General features: G+C 25.0%; 4 protein-coding genes across 8 annotated transcripts; 3 read left to right on the top strand and 1 right to left on the bottom strand.

Annotated features, from left to right (window-relative positions):
* Positions 1-72: 72 nt before the first annotated feature.
* Positions 73-3,374, top strand: LOC114119749 (uncharacterized). Its single transcript, XM_027981434.2, has 2 exons — positions 73-706; positions 1,944-3,374. Exons 1-2 carry the CDS (start codon positions 274-276, stop codon positions 3,173-3,175), a joined length of 1,665 nt encoding a protein of 554 aa, XP_027837235.2. The 5' UTR covers positions 73-273; the 3' UTR covers positions 3,176-3,374.
* Positions 3,365-4,234, bottom strand: LOC126549348 (probable small nuclear ribonucleoprotein G). Its single transcript, XM_050198201.1, has 4 exons — positions 4,031-4,234; positions 3,782-3,804; positions 3,583-3,707; positions 3,365-3,506 (listed from the first exon to the last, which is right to left on the bottom strand). The coding sequence occupies exons 1-4, from the start codon at positions 4,060-4,062 to the stop codon at positions 3,447-3,449; spliced, it is 240 nt and encodes a 79-aa protein (XP_050054158.1). The 5' UTR covers positions 4,063-4,234; the 3' UTR covers positions 3,365-3,446.
* An 853-nt stretch (positions 4,235-5,087) lies between these two features.
* On the top strand, positions 5,088-8,677 carry LOC114119751 (nucleolar GTP-binding protein 1-like). Its single transcript, XM_050196906.1, has 12 exons — positions 5,088-5,269; positions 5,352-5,522; positions 5,591-5,694; positions 5,760-5,843; positions 5,918-6,071; positions 6,135-6,419; positions 6,659-6,814; positions 6,877-7,009; positions 7,076-7,281; positions 7,365-7,643; positions 7,715-7,876; positions 8,329-8,677. Exons 1-12 carry the CDS (start codon positions 5,222-5,224, stop codon positions 8,482-8,484), a joined length of 1,938 nt encoding a protein of 645 aa, XP_050052863.1. The 5' UTR covers positions 5,088-5,221; the 3' UTR covers positions 8,485-8,677.
* A 2,853-nt stretch (positions 8,678-11,530) lies between these two features.
* LOC114119758 (TATA box-binding protein-like 1) lies at positions 11,531-17,904 on the top strand. 5 transcript variants are annotated; one of them, XM_050196982.1, is made up of 4 exons: positions 11,531-11,801; positions 11,864-12,001; positions 15,935-16,154; positions 16,228-17,904. In XM_050196982.1, the coding sequence occupies exon 4, from the start codon at positions 16,240-16,242 to the stop codon at positions 17,143-17,145; it is 906 nt and encodes a 301-aa protein (XP_050052939.1). In that variant the 5' UTR covers positions 11,531-11,801; positions 11,864-12,001; positions 15,935-16,154; positions 16,228-16,239; the 3' UTR covers positions 17,146-17,904. The 5 variants fall into 5 exon arrangements, with proteins under 5 accessions (XP_050052939.1, XP_050052940.1, XP_027837244.2 ...); XM_050196983.1 differs by having other exon boundaries at positions 11,853-12,001; positions 15,935-17,904; XM_027981443.2 differs by having other exon boundaries at positions 15,935-17,904.
* The last annotated feature ends 980 nt before the right edge of the window (positions 17,905-18,884 follow it).

Here is an 18,884-nt window from a genome sequence, read left to right on the forward strand (position 1 = left end):
TTTACTGCAGTGTAGCCTTTAACTATTTTTAATCATTGATAAAAAGAGCACAGAATAGATAAGAGTGGTTAATATTTTTATTTTTATTTTTTTATCTTTACTCTCTAGTAATTGGATAATAAATAATAAAGTCAGTGCTTGAGTGCTTAGTGTATACAAATCTATCCAAAATCTGAAGTAAAAATGAATAATTATTTGAACAAAATGCGTTAGTCATTAGTTAATACTTTTTATAATTAACATGAGTGATATTATATAATATTAACATTTAAAATGTCTAAAAACAAATTGTCTACACATTATTCTTGTGTTTGTAATAAATCTTACAGCCAAAAACGTCAAATACGCCAACACGTTAGCCTTTGCAAATATGCCCAAAACCCTATTAAAAAAGATTTGTTACAATTGGCAACTTCAAAATGTAAAATATATTCTGTAAATGATAAACTAAGCGCTAATAAGGTTCAGTCAACAGAACGATACAAATGTGGATGTGAAAAACGTTTTGAGTCTAAAGGTGGTTATTACAGACATATAAAAAAGTGTAAACTACGTCCTGAACAACAGGTTGTAACTGGCAATACTAAGTGTAACGAACCTGGATGCTTAATGACGTTCAAGTACATAAGAGACTTTCGACAGCATTTAAATGAGAAGCACCAAATACAATTTGATGTTGAAGATAAAATGTTTGATAAATATGCTGGTAAATTATATAGAATATTTCAGTTATATTTTTTTCTTGAAAACTTGATTATTACTATATTTACTTATTAGGGTTTAATAATTAAAATATTTAATATATTTCCATTACAAAAATACAGTATTAATTGATAGAATTAGTTAGAATCTTATAATTCAACATAATATACATAAAATATAGATATTTGAACTATCTATAATTCCAAATTTCCTCGGCAATACATTTAAAAATTTAAATCTTACGTTTTTAAACTAGCACAGCGTTTCCCAAACTTTTTCTCTACCAGATCCCTAAAAAGAGACAGTAAAAATGATTGCGGACTCCCTTAATAGAAGTACAATTTTTGTTTTTATGTAAACTATATAGTATATAGTATTTTCAATTTACGGTCGCGAACCCCTGTTTGAGAAATGCTAAACTAGCACATTGATTAAATTTAATTTTATTACATAATATAGTATGAATCACTATAATAAGCATAAATTAGAATAAGATATAGTTACAATACGCAAAATTATGTATAGATCTCGACACAAACCCATGTAATAATGTATTAAAATATAGATTTACAAGTTTAGTTAGAAAGAGATTTTCGTTACTTTTAGTAATTTGTTGTCTTTTGGCCATTATTCATTATTGAATTGTACCATTAATATGCAAAGATTATGCTTCATTGACAACTTGAAAAATTTTATCATACAAATTATAAAAAAATGAAAGAATAATGTAGTTTTTATTAGAAAATTCGATTTACACTAAATACTCCACAAAGCAAAGTTTGATTTAATATTATTTAAATTAATTAATTCAATCGTAGGGGAATGTTGAATTATATTTATTTAATTTTATGTAATATTAATTAAGTATGTATGTTTATTAAATATGTATACATCTTTAATAATAATAATAAATAATATATTATACAGTATTATTCTCAGTTATAAGTTAAATAAAATTATCTATTTTATTCTTGTATATCTTCTAACCAGTAACAGTGAATGCTCATTCTAATTGTATTTGTATATAACAAAAATTCAATCACAACAAAAACACTTGAAATTCATTGATAATTTATAACCAATATTTACTATAATATTAATTATTGTATTTATAAATTACTATTTTATTTCAATTACTTATAGTACCTACTGATTTGATTGAAAAATATTTAGTTATAAATTAAGTTACTTTCTTATATTAAGTTGCAATTATTATTAATTAAATATTATGTTATTTTCAGATTTTTTAAGTTGGAAAGTAAAGTATGAATCAGAAACTCGCAGTTGCTTTTATCACCGTAAAAATTTAACACGTAGTGGACGTAGAGTAGAATATTGGTATTGCAACCGTTCAGGTAGTTACCAGAGTTCATTACAAAGTCGTAGACGGAAGTTAAAATCTCAAGGAATTCTTAAAATAAATAATAATTGTACATCTTCAATAACAGTAACTGTAAATAACACTGATGACAGTGTTCAAGCTGTTGTTTACCACACACATTATGGACATAAAGCTGAACTCATACATTTACGAATTCCTAAAAGTGATAAACAAGAAATAGCTTCCAAATTATCACAAGGTGTTAAAATCGAAGATATATTATTATCATATAAAAAAGATGGATCATCTAAGCAAACTGAACGAAAACATTTAATAAAACGAAGAGATATATTAAACATTTCTAAAAAATATAATGTTAAAATTATGTTACCAGAAGTGCAATCGTCAAAAAATAAAATAAACTATGAAATTGATCAAGAAACAATTAAACCTCTCATTTTAGACTATATACCAAGTACAGTTGAGGCTAACAAAAGGCATCTTATTGCTTCACAACTTTCATTATCTCTTGTAAACCCAATTCATGAAAGTATTGAAAATGTTTGGAGAATTTCTGTGGAAAATAGTTTAGTTACTACACATCCTTCAATTAACTATAATAAAAAAACTTATGATGTTACTAAAAATGATGTATTATCATGCTCTAATGAAGATTGTATATCTTATTGCAACTATTGTAATATTTGTTACCATGCCTATTCTTGTAAATGTCCAGATTATACCTCGAAAAAAGTTATTTGCAAACACATTCATTTAACTGTACTTTTTCAAGCAAATTCACAAACTTGTCAGTACGAAAATCATATAGAAAGATCTTTCCAAGGGATCCAAGATCATACATATTATACACAAAATCGCATAGAACCTATTAAAAATTCAGAACATATTAATAATGTCCGATTAAACAATCAATCAGAAAAACTTAAAAATATTAAATTAAGATTGGAAAAATTAATGATGGATACAATAGTAAAAATTGATGAGTGTAATAATAGTGATTTATTAGAAACTTTGGAGAAACAAATTACTAACACAACGCGTAATTTAGGCTTAGAAAAGACTACTATGAAAAGAAATGAAAAACAAACAATGTTACCAGAAAAAAATATTGAAGTTTATTATGTATTTTGAACTGTACTAAATTTGTTTATAAATAATTATTGCATTGATAAGATTTTTTTTTCCTTTTGTAAATACAGTAAATTTGGTATTGTTTATAATTTTGTAAAATCACAATATGTAAACCCATATTAATGTCACTTAAATATAGTAAATGTATAAAAAAAAGGTTTTTATACATAAATAATATATACAAGCTAATGAACTCTTATATTTAACTCAATTTATTACTTAAAAATAATTATATAAACATACTTCCTATTTATTAACAGAATACATATGTTTAATGTTGATCAATCCGATCCAATGCTTCTATAGTTAAAACGCTATCTCCTCTAATAACCTGTAAATGATTAGTTTATTTTATTATCTGTTATACAAATATTTATATAATTTGTATTATAAGAAAAGAAACATACCACCATTCCAATACTATTAACAACACCATCCTTGATTTTTTCTACAGTTTCATCTAATACAAGATTCATGAATGGATCAAAACCGCGTAGCACACCTGCTACCTGTCTATTGGCATTTAATTTCACTGTAATAAAAATTAATTATATTATTAAAAAATGTTTGATATAAATACAATTTTAATAATCATAAAGTTCATACGTTGTAATTTCTTGTCCAGGTATCTAAAAAAAAAAAAAAACATGTTAAACATTTAGTAGTGCCGTTTTTAATTGTTATTACAAGTATTTAAATGTTATCGTAATTAAGTAGAACGTGAATCAATATATGACTTAAAAAAGACATTTAAAATAAATAATAATAAGTTATAAGTTATGATTAAAAAGTGAATTAAACACATTAACATGCCATAAACAATATTTAATTAAGTCGATGACTTTAGCGATTTACCTTTTTAACTCTGGAGGATGTGCTTTACTCATAGTGGAAGAGTTTTTATGGACGTATACTTAATAGATCAAACTATCAAAGAGTAGACTTTTTGAAAATAAAGACTAAAAAGTGGCTTTTTACTAATTCGGCGTGAATAAATGTTTATACTTTATAGAGTCTACAGTGGTTTAACGTTTTCGGACGTTACGATTGGTCATAGGATTCATGTACCATTGGTGTTCAGTCGGTATAAACCACGGATGATACAGTATCTTAATTCGGAATAATGAATAAATATTTTTTATCCTAATCATGGAATAAACAATAAAATTATGATAGTAAAAACAGTAAGACAACTTGAAATATTGTGGTTTTAAAGTTTTTAACAACTCTTTAAAAGTTAAGAACATTATACAATGTTACTTGTTAATTGTTATATTTATTTTATTCATGACTATATGACGTAAAGAAAATTCAGTGAAACGTTTTAGATTTAACATTTTCAATTGAAATTCAATATGTATTTGCACTGTAAAACACCCATTAAACCTACAGTGTTGGGTACGTCTTGGGTCCACCACGGTTAAATACATAATATTATGTAAATTCTAGATCGAATTATATGTTCTAGTCAAGAATCTAGATCACGAACAAATCTAATATTCATTATTTGGGAAAGTGGTCATTTAGTAGATTCTTAGCATAGCGGTAGTCACCGTCCGTTCACCATTATTTTTTTAATACAATACCCAAATGGTTAACTCCATCAAAAAACTATAGGGAAATAATTTAACTACAAAAATATTTTGTGTAATAATACAAATTAGAAACCATAACAAGTTTCATCTAGATTCATATACTTTGTCTTATTAGAAACTATCATCAATCAACCTATTCATCCTTTAATTATTAATAATTAAGTTTCTTTTAAAATATTGTGAAAAAAAACTTGATAAAAGATAATAAATATGTAAGGGTTGGCTAAACCGTAGCAAGAAAAACGTGTTAGGTGTACTCATGAACTAAGATAGTACTATCTTAAATCATGCTGTCGAGTAAGGTTATGATAATATTTTCTTTCCTTTTTTCGAAATATTGAAACGCGGATGTGTACTGCGTATAATAAGAATAATTTTTAAATTTATTCATTTACTTTTAACTTTCATTAATATTTTTTATAATATAAGTAATTTAAATTAATCAGACAATATGCCTTTATACAACTTTAAAAAGATCACGGTCGTACCTACCGCAAAGGTAACATTAAATATACATATATAATATAAATTACAGCTTTTAACTTACTTAATCCCTTTTATTGGTTCTTTTTTTGTTTCAGGACTTTGTTAATATTATGTTATCAAAAACTCAACGTAAAACTCCAACTGTTGTTCACAAACATTATAAAATATCCAGAATACGGTCTTTTTATACACGTAAAGTACGATATACTCAACAGAATTTCAATGAACGTTTGTCAATGATTATTCAAGAATTTCCCAAATTAGATGTATGCATTATTTTTAATTATAATAACATATAATATATAACAATAAATTAATTTGTAAATTTTTGCAGAATATTCATCCGTTTTATGCTGATTTAATGAATATACTTTATGACAAGGACCATTACAAACTTGCTCTTGGGCAACTTAATCAAGCAAGACATCTTATTGACAAGTAATTCTTACATTTTATAATTTTACTAGATTAATTTGAATTTTAATGTTAAATGTTGTTTATAGTGTTGGTAAGGATTACGTACGTCTCATGAAATTTGGTGATTCATTATATCGCTGTAAAATGTTGAAGAAAGCAGCTCTTGGACGGTAAATTATTCTTATCTACTTACAAAATAATATTTGAAGTATTAATTTATTTTATGTATTTCAAAATTATAAAGGATGGCTACAATTATGAAAAGACAAGCTCCCAATTTAGTTTATTTAGAACAAGTTCGTCAGCATTTGTCACGTTTGCCATCAATTGATCCATACACTAGAACATTAATATTGTGTGGTTTTCCTAATGTTGGAAAATCCAGTTTCTTAAATAAGGTAAATAATATTTTTAATTGTTATTAAATTGATTTTTAATTTTGTTTTATATTTTATTCAAAGATAACAAGAGCTGATGTAGAAGTCCATTCATACGCATTTACAACAAAAAGTTTGTATGTTGGACATACAGATTACAAATACTTACGCTGGCAAGTTGTGGACACTCCAGGAGTATTAGATCATCCTTTAGAAGAAAGAAATGTTATTGAAATGCAGGCTGTTACTGCTTTAGCCCATTTAAGAGCTGCTATTCTTTATTTCATAGATGTTTCTGAACAATGTGGTCACTCAATTGCCGAACAAGTTAAGCTTTACGAGTCTATAAAACCATTATTTACCAACAAAGTAAGTCAAAAATATTTTTCTTTGAATTAATTCTAAGCTTTGATTTCTTATCTTAAATAATTCAACATTTAAATTTTACCTTTTTATTTTCAATGATTAATTATGGGTGATTAAACAAATGCAATAAGCTATCTTGATAAAATATGTTTCTTAAGTAGTTTTTACTGATTTAATCGTATTTATGTTTATTAAAATAACTAATATTATGTTGTATTATATCTTATTCACTATTGTTATAGCCATTATTAGTTGTGTGTAACAAAGTTGATGTTACACCTATGGATCAGTTGAGTGAGGCTAACCGTGAAGCATTAAGCATTTTTGAAAAAAATAATGTCCCGCTCTTGTCAATGTCTGCTGTAACTGATGAAGGTGTTATGGAAGTTAAACAACAGGTAATTTTGGTAATATTTATTTTCTTGTTATTTTATGTTTTTAATTTTGGTTTTATCATTAGGCCTGTGATACTCTCTTAGCTTATCGCATTGAAAACAAAATCCAAGCTAAGAAAGTTGATTCAATTTTGAATCGTTTACATGTAGCACTACCTAAAACTCGAGATGAAAAAGTACGACCTCCTTGTATACCAGGTATATTTATTTTATTTTATTTAATCAATTTTTAACTTTTTAATAATATTTTTTTATCATTATTAGAAATGGTTTTACAAAAACAAAGATTGGCTGAGCTGCAAGAATTTAAGAAGAAGCTTGAGAAAAATTTGGAAGATGAACTTGGAGATGATTATATTTTGGACCTTAAAAAGAATTATGATCTACCTGATGATATTAAATATGACGTAATACCAGAATTTTGGAATGGAAGAAACATTGCAGATTTCATTCATGCAGAATTATTGCAGGTAAAATGTTTTAAAAATAATTATCAGCTTATAGTAAATAAAATATGAAATATTGATCTGAACATTTTTATAATTAAATTTAGAAAGTTGAAGATCTTGAAAAAGAAGAAGCACTTAGAGAAGAAGCTGGATATTATGCTGTACCTAAAATTGAAATTGATGAAACTTTGCGAGAAATTAAAGAACTGGCTCAAAAGATTAGAGATCGCAAAATTATTAATCGTAATGAAAGTAGAATATCCCGACAATCTAGTAAACCTACCACACCTAGAACTGCTCCAGCTCGAGCTCGTGGCCGCAGTGCTACAGACTTCAGAAACCGTATGGAAGATCTTGGCGTTGACATGGAAGGCACTGATGAAGTAAAAATTTATAATTTTTATAATTTTTAGTTTACATACTTTAAGTCAATTATTTTATTTTTATTTTATAGGCTCATTTTACAAAAACTCGTGGTCGTGCTCGTTCATTAACAAGATCTCAGTCACGAACAAATGCCAAAAAACCACGTTTAGGATCTATGCAGCGTTCAGTATCAACATCAAGAAGTCAGAGTAGATTACCAAGAAATCAATCTGGTGTTCGTGACTCTTCGGTATGTATTATTGCTAATTTCTTATTATGTGCCAGGGATGGCAAATTTTTTGAACAGTACATGCCAAAAATTACCTTTTTTTTTTCGAGCGTACCATTATATTTTTTATAAATATTATACCCAGGGTGGCTAACTTACTGCTCACGATAAAAGGATTGTAATTTTATTGTTTATACTTTTTGTATTAATATAAAAAAGGTAAACGAATCTATATCTAATAAAAATTATATATATAATTCAGTGTGGTGTTGTGGCAACATTACTAAGAATAAGTAACATCTGCTGCTAATATATTTAATATATATATTATATATATGTGTAATAAAAATAATTAAGTTTTTTACGTGCCCCAAAAATCTTTTTGCATGCCATGGATTTTCCATCCCTGGTATATATAAATAAAATATAATATATTATATATATTTTATGAATACTCTAATTATTTAATTCAGATGCAACTGAAACTTAAACAAGTGGCGCATAAAGCAATTGCGAAGAAAGTTAAGAAGCAAGGTCTCAAAGGTGAAGCTGATAGATTCATTGGAACTAAACGACCAAAACACTTGTATGCTGGTAAAAGAGGCATTGGTAAAACAGAAAGACGTTGATTCATTTACATTTTACTTTATTTTTTTTAATGACTTTATTTTTTTTTTTCAAAACTAATAAGTATTTTGAATAAATTTAAAAAAAAAATCATTGAATATTATTTTATCTGTTTAATAACTATATAATACAACTTAATATTGATTGTACGTTAATGTTATGTATGTTGGTTAATAAACATAGATTTGACTTAATTATTATTAATGTTTTTATTATTGTGTGTTAGGTTTTAACTTAAACATTGCATAAGTAAAAATAGTCAAATTATTATCAACCAATAAAGTAATATAATCAATAACCATTAATTAAATGTATGTATTAAATATTGTTTAATGCATAAAATGTATGCACGAACCAATAGTTACAATACCAAATTATTATTATGATGATTGTTTTTACTTTGCACAAAATTGTCTAGGTATAATTTAATTATTATTAAAACTTAAAAGGTATAAACAAAAATATTTGATTGTACTCTAAATTGGCAAAATCAGGATTTTTCTTCCTATAATGTTTGTAATGCCTCCAGTATATGTGTTTATCAAAGTTTCAGAAAATACAAACATGTTAATTTTAATATTATATTAACATCTGATTCAAGCATATTCATAGGCGTAACTTGGTCAATTTTTATGGGGGGGGCAAACTTTATTTTATGTTGATATATATATTGTATACTTAAAGATACTTAGTCACTAAATATACCTAATAAATACATTTTACAAAATATCAAGGGCGGTAGTTGTCCCTTCTTGCCCCCCCCCCCAGGTTAACGCCTATGGGCATATTTGTGTAATGCATAGTTTTCCATCAACAAAAATGATTGAAATTTGAAATTTTATTTTATTTTATTTCCTAATTTGAGCTTTAAACTATTAATGTTTAATTTTGGATTTAGGGTTTTCTACATTAAACCTCTTATTTTGTTACATGGTTTCAAAGTTAAGACAAAAATACTGTTGAAACAAATTTTACTAATTTTAATATCTTTTCATTCCATTCTCGGAATTTAAAAAGAAAGCTAACATTGTAAAAGTATCTTTAAATGATATTAGATAATTAGATCAAGTATCTAATCTGTGAATACAGTCAGTGTATGCATTAAAACATTTTTTGTGCTATTAGCATTATCTTTTATCAATTATTGATATTTTTAAAATTTGAACATCAAGTGTTTATATAAATAAAAATTTATATTTTGTATATATGTATGATTGTACATTTTTTAGTTTTTTAGTAGTGAGTACCAATATGAATTTCTCATAAGAAACCTTGCATTAAGGTTTTTGACCAAGTAAATGAAAACGACAATAATTGAAAAAAATTGAAATTTATTATACCCATAAATATAGCTTAAACCGGTCAACATTTTAATAAATAATAATACACGAATAAATGTTTTAAATTAAAGTAAGTACCAGATAATATTGATAATAAACAATGATGACCATAACTTGAAAATCAGAGGTTTACTATTTATATAAAGTATAAATTTGATTGTAAATATACCTATGTTATATTTATCTACGGGATAATGTGCAATACTGCAATGTATACAACGGGGGTGGCCAATTTGCGATTTGCAACTCACATGGACACATGTGGCTCTCGTCATAGTGAGATCTGGCTCGAGTCTTATTTATAAAATCAGAATTTAGTTACTATTGTTATGAATTTAAATTTTTTTAGTAAGTATTTATAAACATTTATCAAATTGTATAAAATGTATTTATACAAATGTTGGCTCTTGGTATACTTGGATTTTTCCATTTTGATCATCCATGCAGGTATATTATATAAGTAAATTGAGAAATTTAGCAATTAACATCCCTAGTTTTGAAGTAAGTACCTTGCTTTATAATATATGTATTAAACCATTTGTAGCGGAGTAGCGGACTAACCGAAAAATAAGGCTAAGACACCTCTACTATTTTCATTGGAATTGTGTTACTGTGTATTGGATACACAGGTACATATATTAATATTTAATATATTATGTATTATTTACTATATGTCTATATATTTAGGTATATAGTATTAATTCAATTAAAGTTTGAATAATTGTTTATATATTAAAATGATATTATTGTTTAATTGATTTATAAAAACGATTTTAACAAAAATCTACCTTCGTCAATTACCTAATAGGTATTTATAATTTTTTTCTCGTGTACATATAGTTTAAATTTTAAATACAAACAAATTTTTCATCGCCAAATGGTATATCATTGTATCAATAACTTTTGTTTCGTCCCTTATAAATAAAAACTAAATAATATTATTGGTACACTACTATACTATGACCACTACTGTGGTATGACGTAAGAAAAAATAATTAAATTCGTGTGACATAGTTCACCATGACACCATTTCACTCAATATTTCAATAGGTACTCAACACTCAACAGTATAGGTATCTCAGGTATTATATACAATATATTTATACTTCGTAAAAATCTGTTCTCGATACAACTTTTTACTCATAGTCTTTAACACCTAGGTACTATGTTACAATTATATTTCTTATAAAATGTTTGTTATTTTTTATATACGACTCTTGAAACTCTGACAGCTAACAATCGTATTATCGAGGATCGAGGCAAAATACGAGCTGAGAAAGATCGTCAGTCGATGAAATGATGAATTGAATTATTTATTTTTAGATTCTGAGGGAAGCGATGAATATAATATTCAATCTCCAATTTACATGTTTTTATATACTCTTTTAGTTATTTTTATGCCTGAAGATTCTTTGATTATTAAGTTCAAGGTAGGTTTCTGGTAGAAAATTGGAAATAATTAATACGTTGGTGGGTCAAAAGTTATATGTGCATGTTCTGACATAAAATTTGAGTAAAATAAAATAAATAAATAAATAATTTATTAAAAATGTAATCCATTTAAAGCATTTTTCGAATTTAAATTGGGTGGTGTTTTTAATTTGTTCAAAGAGAATATAAATAAATATGTAATTATTTCAATGAAATTTTTAGTTGTGTCACCTGCTGACACTGTTGTTATCTCATTTGTGTCTTTTGATCCAGTGATAATGTTTTTCCTTTGAGTTTAAAATAAAAAAAAAAAATCAGGACACTTCTTATTGTTACAATTTATGTGCACATTTTTGTAAAAAAAAAAAATTATGATGTTTTATGAATTTGGTATAGATAGGTATTTTACTTACGGTTGAAAATGGTGAAGAAAATATTATGCGATTACTGTAATATAACATTTGCAGACAACTTATCAAGCCGTAATCTACATTTCAACAGCAACTCGCACAAAAAGAACAGAAGAAACTACTTTTCGTTGTATAAAGGTATATACAGTTTTAAAAGGTGCATGAATGTATACAATGTCAATGTTAAAGTATAATTTCAGACGCTATAACATTATTTCTCGAGGAACGTCAAAAGCAACCGTGTCGACGATTTAGAACTACTGGACAGTGTCAATTCGGTCTCAACTGTAACTATTCTCATTACACCTTTGAACAATTAATTAATCAAATCAATCAAGGTAATTTTTGTTTTATATTTTCATTGATTTGTGACATTTGTGTAATTTATATCAGTAAAATGATAAAGCACGCTTTGCAATTAACTATTACAATGAATAAAGCTTATTTATTATATTTACATAATAACTATGTATCTGTCTTTTATTAGGTTGTAGGTGGCTCTATGAAAATAAATATTAGCTAACTGTTAATTACACATAAATCATAATTTAAATTTACCTATGTGTTTTATTTTCTATTATTTATTTACATTCATACGTTTCTATGTGTATGTATTATGTATTATTTGAACATTTTTATAAAACCAAATGGGTAATTTAAGTATAATATACTGGCTATTAAACTTTGGGTTATTATATTGATACCAATAATAACATATTTTCATAATGTCAAAATATAATTATTCAATAACTTCAACTACAAAATAATCAAGATTTTGGAGTGTATGAATACTTATCTGTTCAATATCGAGTAATTAAAAAGTTAAATGTGCGGTATATCATCAAATGTACCGACCCGTATCAGACTCTGATTTCAATACGAGTCGGTACGTATCAAATTTATTTTATTGACAAATAAGTACAGAAATAAATATAATTGCTTATCATTTTATCTAGTTTCATTGTAATTATTAGAGGTAATAAAAAACTCGCATGTTAGGAAAAAATCTGCCTTATTATTTCTCTAATTTTTTTTATTAAATAATTAATAGTTATTTCCAAGTAATAGCTTTACCATTTATTTCTGTTCTTAGTTATATTTTGTATAATATTTATTATAAATCAAGTAAATTATTACATTATTTGGTATTTTATTAATTAAATTATATGTTACCTACTTAAGAAGTAAACTAATTTCAAAACTAAACTTTTATCTAATAATCTATCAAATTTTGTTCAATAGTATTGATTTTTACTGTATCATTTTTTATTATTTAAACAATTTTATACCAAATGATTTAATACTTGCTTAAATGGACATATATTGCCTTTTATTTAAATACATAGTGATTTGTCTTTATATTTTTGATTCTTAGTATTGCTACTTGAATATACAATAAAATAACCAATAATACAATTAAAAATTAGTATCTATAATTAAAGTTTATATCTGAATATTTATAAATTAAATGTTAACTATAGAAATAAAACCTTGAAAACTACTAAAAAGTGTATTAGATAGTAAATGTTATACATATTATTATATCATTTTATTGATAATATTTATTAATTTTCGCATTTTGTTTATAATGTACCTATCCATTTATAATTATACTAATGCACATATTAAATATTAAATAAATAAATAATTATAATATTTTACTTTAAATTTACTTAAAAGTTTTCATTGTAACACATGCATAAACTAAGTACCTATATTTTTTATATTTAAAAACTATTAATATATTATGTATTATATATTATATTCTTTTATATGGGATAGAGATAGATAAACTAGTGACCCATATTTTTATTTGGCCTATGGTAATGTCTTACTGGTTTCACTAATATTAAAGTTTAATATAATATAAAATAAATGTATATTTGTAAAATAGCTTGTGAGATATATTATTAAAATTATGATATTTTTTATGAAAATAAAATATATTTATATAACAAAATTTTTTTATGGTTCCAAGAGTTAAAAGTTTTACAAAAATCGCGTTTTTTTATATTGAGTTGACTGTCTATGTTGCAGTCACCAATCTTTTGAACCACGGTGGTCTCATATTAAAACAACCTACACATCCTCCAATTTAAAAATGTTTTAATATGCAAATTGATTTTCAATTATTTATTTTAATTTGGAACTAGAAATATTATTTTTATTAAACTCTTAGTCAATATAAAAATTATGTTATATTATAATAATAGTTATTACTTATTATAAATTATAATTATTTTAATAAAATACAAATAAAATTCTATTTATTGTTGGAATTTAGTACATTATTTATTTTTTTATTTTATTGTATTTCCTCATAGTTATTATCATTTATCAAGTATTCACATTTATTTATACTGTTTTGAATATAATCTATAGTATTAATAATAATCCATTTCCCAGAAATTGTAATTATAGAAATTACCTATAGTTATATATGTAATAGTTGTTTTATTATACCACTAAGTTACTAGTATTCTAATTGATCTGTATCTCACCTTAGTCACTTGTTTCTAAAATCCATACACTCCCCACTAACGCATCTATCCCGAAAGTTTAAGGTATAATTGCTCCAAAGAATGACTCTAACTTGATTTGGTGATTCCATTGCCCATTGCTGGTATAGAATGTGTATACATAGAAAAATAAAAAGCTTGTGCCTTTTACGTTTACGTAATAAATAATAATATTTATTATTCAATTCCATATTAATAATTATTAATATTCAAATTTTTAAAAAACCCAAGTGTTTTCTCATAAAATTAAATACATGTTTCCTGTATACCAGTATTTCAATAAAATATTTAATTCACTGTATCCCTTTTAAAATGTTTTTGAACTAGGTACTATTTTAATATAGAACACATTTATTTCTGAAATTGTGTTATAAATTAAAATTTATTTATTTTTTATATGTTTATAAATTTGAGTTTCATTACTATATATTTCTTTTTAGTATGTGTAAATGGTATTTTCTATAAATAAATTGTTAAGTCAAAAAATACTAAATTTACAATCTTCATACAACTTAAACAGTTGAAAATGTTTTAAATAATAAATGTATTTATATTAAAATTCTTTGTTTTGATTTTATGAATATTGTTTATTAGGAACTTGCTATTAATAAAATAAAATAAATTTATTTAGTTGATTATTTTTTGTTTGAGGAAACAGCAATTTGTTTCCTGTAACCTTGTTTTATTTAGAGGATGTTCACAAAGATTATGTTATCTCTTTCTCATATGCAACACATAGCAATAATTGTATGTAATTTGAATTAAAAATAAAAATATACATATCAATTTCTGTTGCATCTTATAGTATATTGTTTTATTATACATAAAATATTCTACTGCCTTAATTATTTTTAGATTTATACTTTTTTTATTATTTAGTTAAAAATAATAAATGTTGTTTAAAATTTAATGTTTAGGAAAATAACCCATAATATTATGCTTTTGAAAATATTATTTTAATTTTAAATATTTTACCTTTAAAATAATTGAATACATAAAATATCTTTATAAACAGTATTTGAAAGGTTTGGAACAACAACCAGATAAATCCACTTTGGAAATTTACTTTTTCATGAATTATTGTGTAGGGTTGTATGATAAAATAAAATATACTTAGGTGTGTCGACCAGTTAAATTCAATAAATTATAAGTATATTTTATAAAGAAATTGAATTTATCTTGTTTTTATTTTAGTTGTAACAACCAGATTATTCTAGATTTATGAATACTCATTCTAAAACTTGAGATAATATTTTGTTACTATTTATAAGTATTTATATCAAAATTTAAAATTTTTAGTAAATTTAATTTAATTACTATTAGTATACTCTTGAAAAACTATATATATTGGAAACAACAACCTGATAAATCTATAGGTTCCATGACTTTAAACTATTTTTATCTAAAGATAAAAAAATTAACTAAATTTTAAGTCCACAATATTATTTATCATTGTGTTGATAATTAAGAATTTTAGTTTTAATAATTTTAGAATTGATAAAAATAAAACGTGTGTTATCAGCTCTGAACAATTTCAAAAAATGAATTTATCTTGTTGTTCCAAGCCCTTCATTTGCTATATCTTATGTATGTAATAGATTTTTTTTAAAAATGGCTTTATATGGTATCATCTCTAAATATTGGAATGATATTCATGACATCAGCTGTGACAATTAATTTTTTTTTCATCTTAATTAATAACTAAAATTTATATTGAATAATGAATAAATAATTAAATATTTTTTCTTTCAGAAAACAAAAAACAGATTTGTAAACAAGTGGAAAACATTAATTCAATTCCAACAATTGATTCTTGGTTAATAAAGTATCAACAGAATTTATTCACTAAAACCCCAAGCAGTGAAACAAATACCAAAAACTTACAATTAAATTATCAATATAAAAATTTACCATCCTTAGCTCCAATTGCTAATTTTGATAAACTAAATAATATAATTCTGAACACTTGGTCGTGAGTGTTATTTTAACAAATAATTGATGCAACATCATAATCAATTAATGTTTTTTATTATTTGATTACTCAGGAGTTTCCAAGGATGACCTCTATAGTTCATCAAAAAAACGGAACAGATTTAAACAACTCAATTTCTTCATCTACATTGAATTCTAATTCCAATATGATCTACTACAAGTCTGAATTTCATGAGCAGCCTGAAAACAATGCTCTACCAAATAAACCAGTTCAAGACTGTGTGACTGATAATCCTAATCTAAATATTTCTATTAGTAATGTAGTAACAAACTTCAGTTTAAAATCACATTTAAACCTTCGATACTTAGCTCTAAATGGTAGTAATATAGAATACAGACGTGAAAATGGGATGTTAACAATGAAACTACGCAAACCAAATGCCACAGCCACCATATGGTCTAGTGGAAAAATTGCTTGTACAGGTTCTACATCTGAAACTCATGCTAAAATTGCATCCAGACGTTTTGCTAGAATCATTCAAAAACTTGGTTATCATAATGCTAAATTTAGCAGTTATAGAATTGTCAATGTTCTTGGATCATGTTCATTACCGTTTCCGATCAAAGTCATACAGTTTTCGGAAAAATATAAAACAATTGCTCAGTATGAACCCGAGTTACATCCTGGTGTTACTTTTAAGATCAAAGAATTAAAAGCTACTTTGAAAATATTTTCAACAGGCAGTATTACAGTAACTGCTCCAAGTGTAAGCAATGTTCACCAAGCAATCGAACAAATTTATCCCATGGTATATCCATTTCGCCGTGAAAAAACCGCAGAAGATGAAAGAGTAATACGCAAATTAATGACAAAAAAACGTAATTTCACTGAAATTGATGAAAATGTATCAATATATAACTCGGAAAACAGTGTAACAAAACGAAATTGTGATGGATTAGCCATTGGCATAGTAAAAGTTGAAAACAACTTAGAAAATATTATTAAACAAGAATATGAAAATGATCTCTGAAAAATATTTCAGTTACCCAAACTGATCACCACTTACAGTTTAGCACATAACAGCAGAATTTTTTTTTATAACTTTTGTCAAGTCTTAAATGTTTAAAAATAAATCATAACTTAAAATGGAATTATTAATATTTTTTAAAATGATCATTATGATAAATGTACAAAAATTAATTTTTTTAGCATTTTACTTTAGTTGTAAGCTAATACAATCTAGATAACTAGTCTTTGTGTTTTACAAAATGTACATGTATACATGTAATATTTATATTATATCTATATATATTTTTTTTGTGTGTTAATGTTCCTCGTTAGTTACAAAAATAATTTTGCTTTTAAGCTTTTTCCTCATATTATTATTATTATTATTTTTTTTTTTTGTTCCATTAGTTATATATATTTATAAAAAAAAACATTTTTATGAAGTTTCCAAATAATTTCTCATCAATTTTAGTATGAACAGCAGTAATAAAAGCAATAATAATAATTTTAATATTAATTTTTTTTTTTTTTTTTTTAATGAGTAAATAAGAAAAATGTGTTGCTTTTTAAAATTATTGGTGCATTGGTTATTATTTTACCTAAACAAATTCATTTCTTTGGGAAATTAACAAAGTAATTTCATTATCATATTTATGTTTTTCATGCGTATGTGCGATAGTTATGATTATTTTTAGTTGATAAATAAATAATTTTAGTTTTTATTTTGTTCTGCTTATTATATTAAATTAAAATAATAAAGTAAATTCTTGTGATCTATAAAAGTGTTTTAACTGTATATCCTACCAGATTCCTTTATTGTAATGAATTCTTGAATTTAATTCAAAAACACAAAGTGAAGACTAGTTGTTCATGAGACTACTAAAGGGATATGAAAACATTATAAAAATACATAATTAATATCAATTGATCAGCTGTTTTTATGTCGGCACTCAGAAGTCAGAGGTGATATGTAATGTTTTTTACTATATGAAATGGACTAGAGAGCCTATATAATATATTATATTATTATCTAGGCTCTCTAGAATGGACTGTCCAAGATATAAAGATATGTATACTATAGATCCATAATGTACTATGTGGTGTGTTTATACGTTTATTGTTATGTACTTTTATACTTAATGGCTAAAATTATTAATCATAATATTGGCAGTCATTGAGGGGGAACAAGAGCCAGCAAAATGACAAATTAAATATAGGTAGATATGTCAGCAACTCGTGATACGAATGTGGCAGTGATAGTGTGACGTAGCAATGTAGAATTTCGCCAAACTACAAAGTAACTGTACAAAAAAACTATTGTAAAATTATTGAACCAATGAGAAACGGTGAAATGTCGACGTCATAGTAAATGGCTAGGAGGGCATTTTTGTGATTTAAATTATTTTTAATTTTTCATGTCCGGACGGCCTGTAAGAAGATCTAAAAGGAGTATGGCTATGTTTTAATAAATATTTAAGTATCTTAAATCTTAAATTCCCAAGTTTTTCCACCAAGATGATAATGAAATCATTGAGTAAGTAAGTTAAGTCTTCACTCTTCAGCATACACTACACACTATTTATTATGTTTTGGCATCATATAAACTCATTATTGACGCATAGAATAAATTATTTTGTAGTTGTCATGTTCAAAACTCATACGCAGTGATCGTTGAAAAATTATAAATTATAAAGCCAAAGGTGGTGAATTATAGTAATTACTTAATAATTTACTTGTAATATTTACTATTGTTTGTTTCAT

The sequence above is a fragment of the Aphis gossypii genome, chromosome 1 (assembly GCF_020184175.1).
Source record: "Aphis gossypii isolate Hap1 chromosome 1, ASM2018417v2, whole genome shotgun sequence".
Classification (NCBI taxonomy): domain Eukaryota; kingdom Metazoa; phylum Arthropoda; class Insecta; order Hemiptera; family Aphididae; genus Aphis; species Aphis gossypii.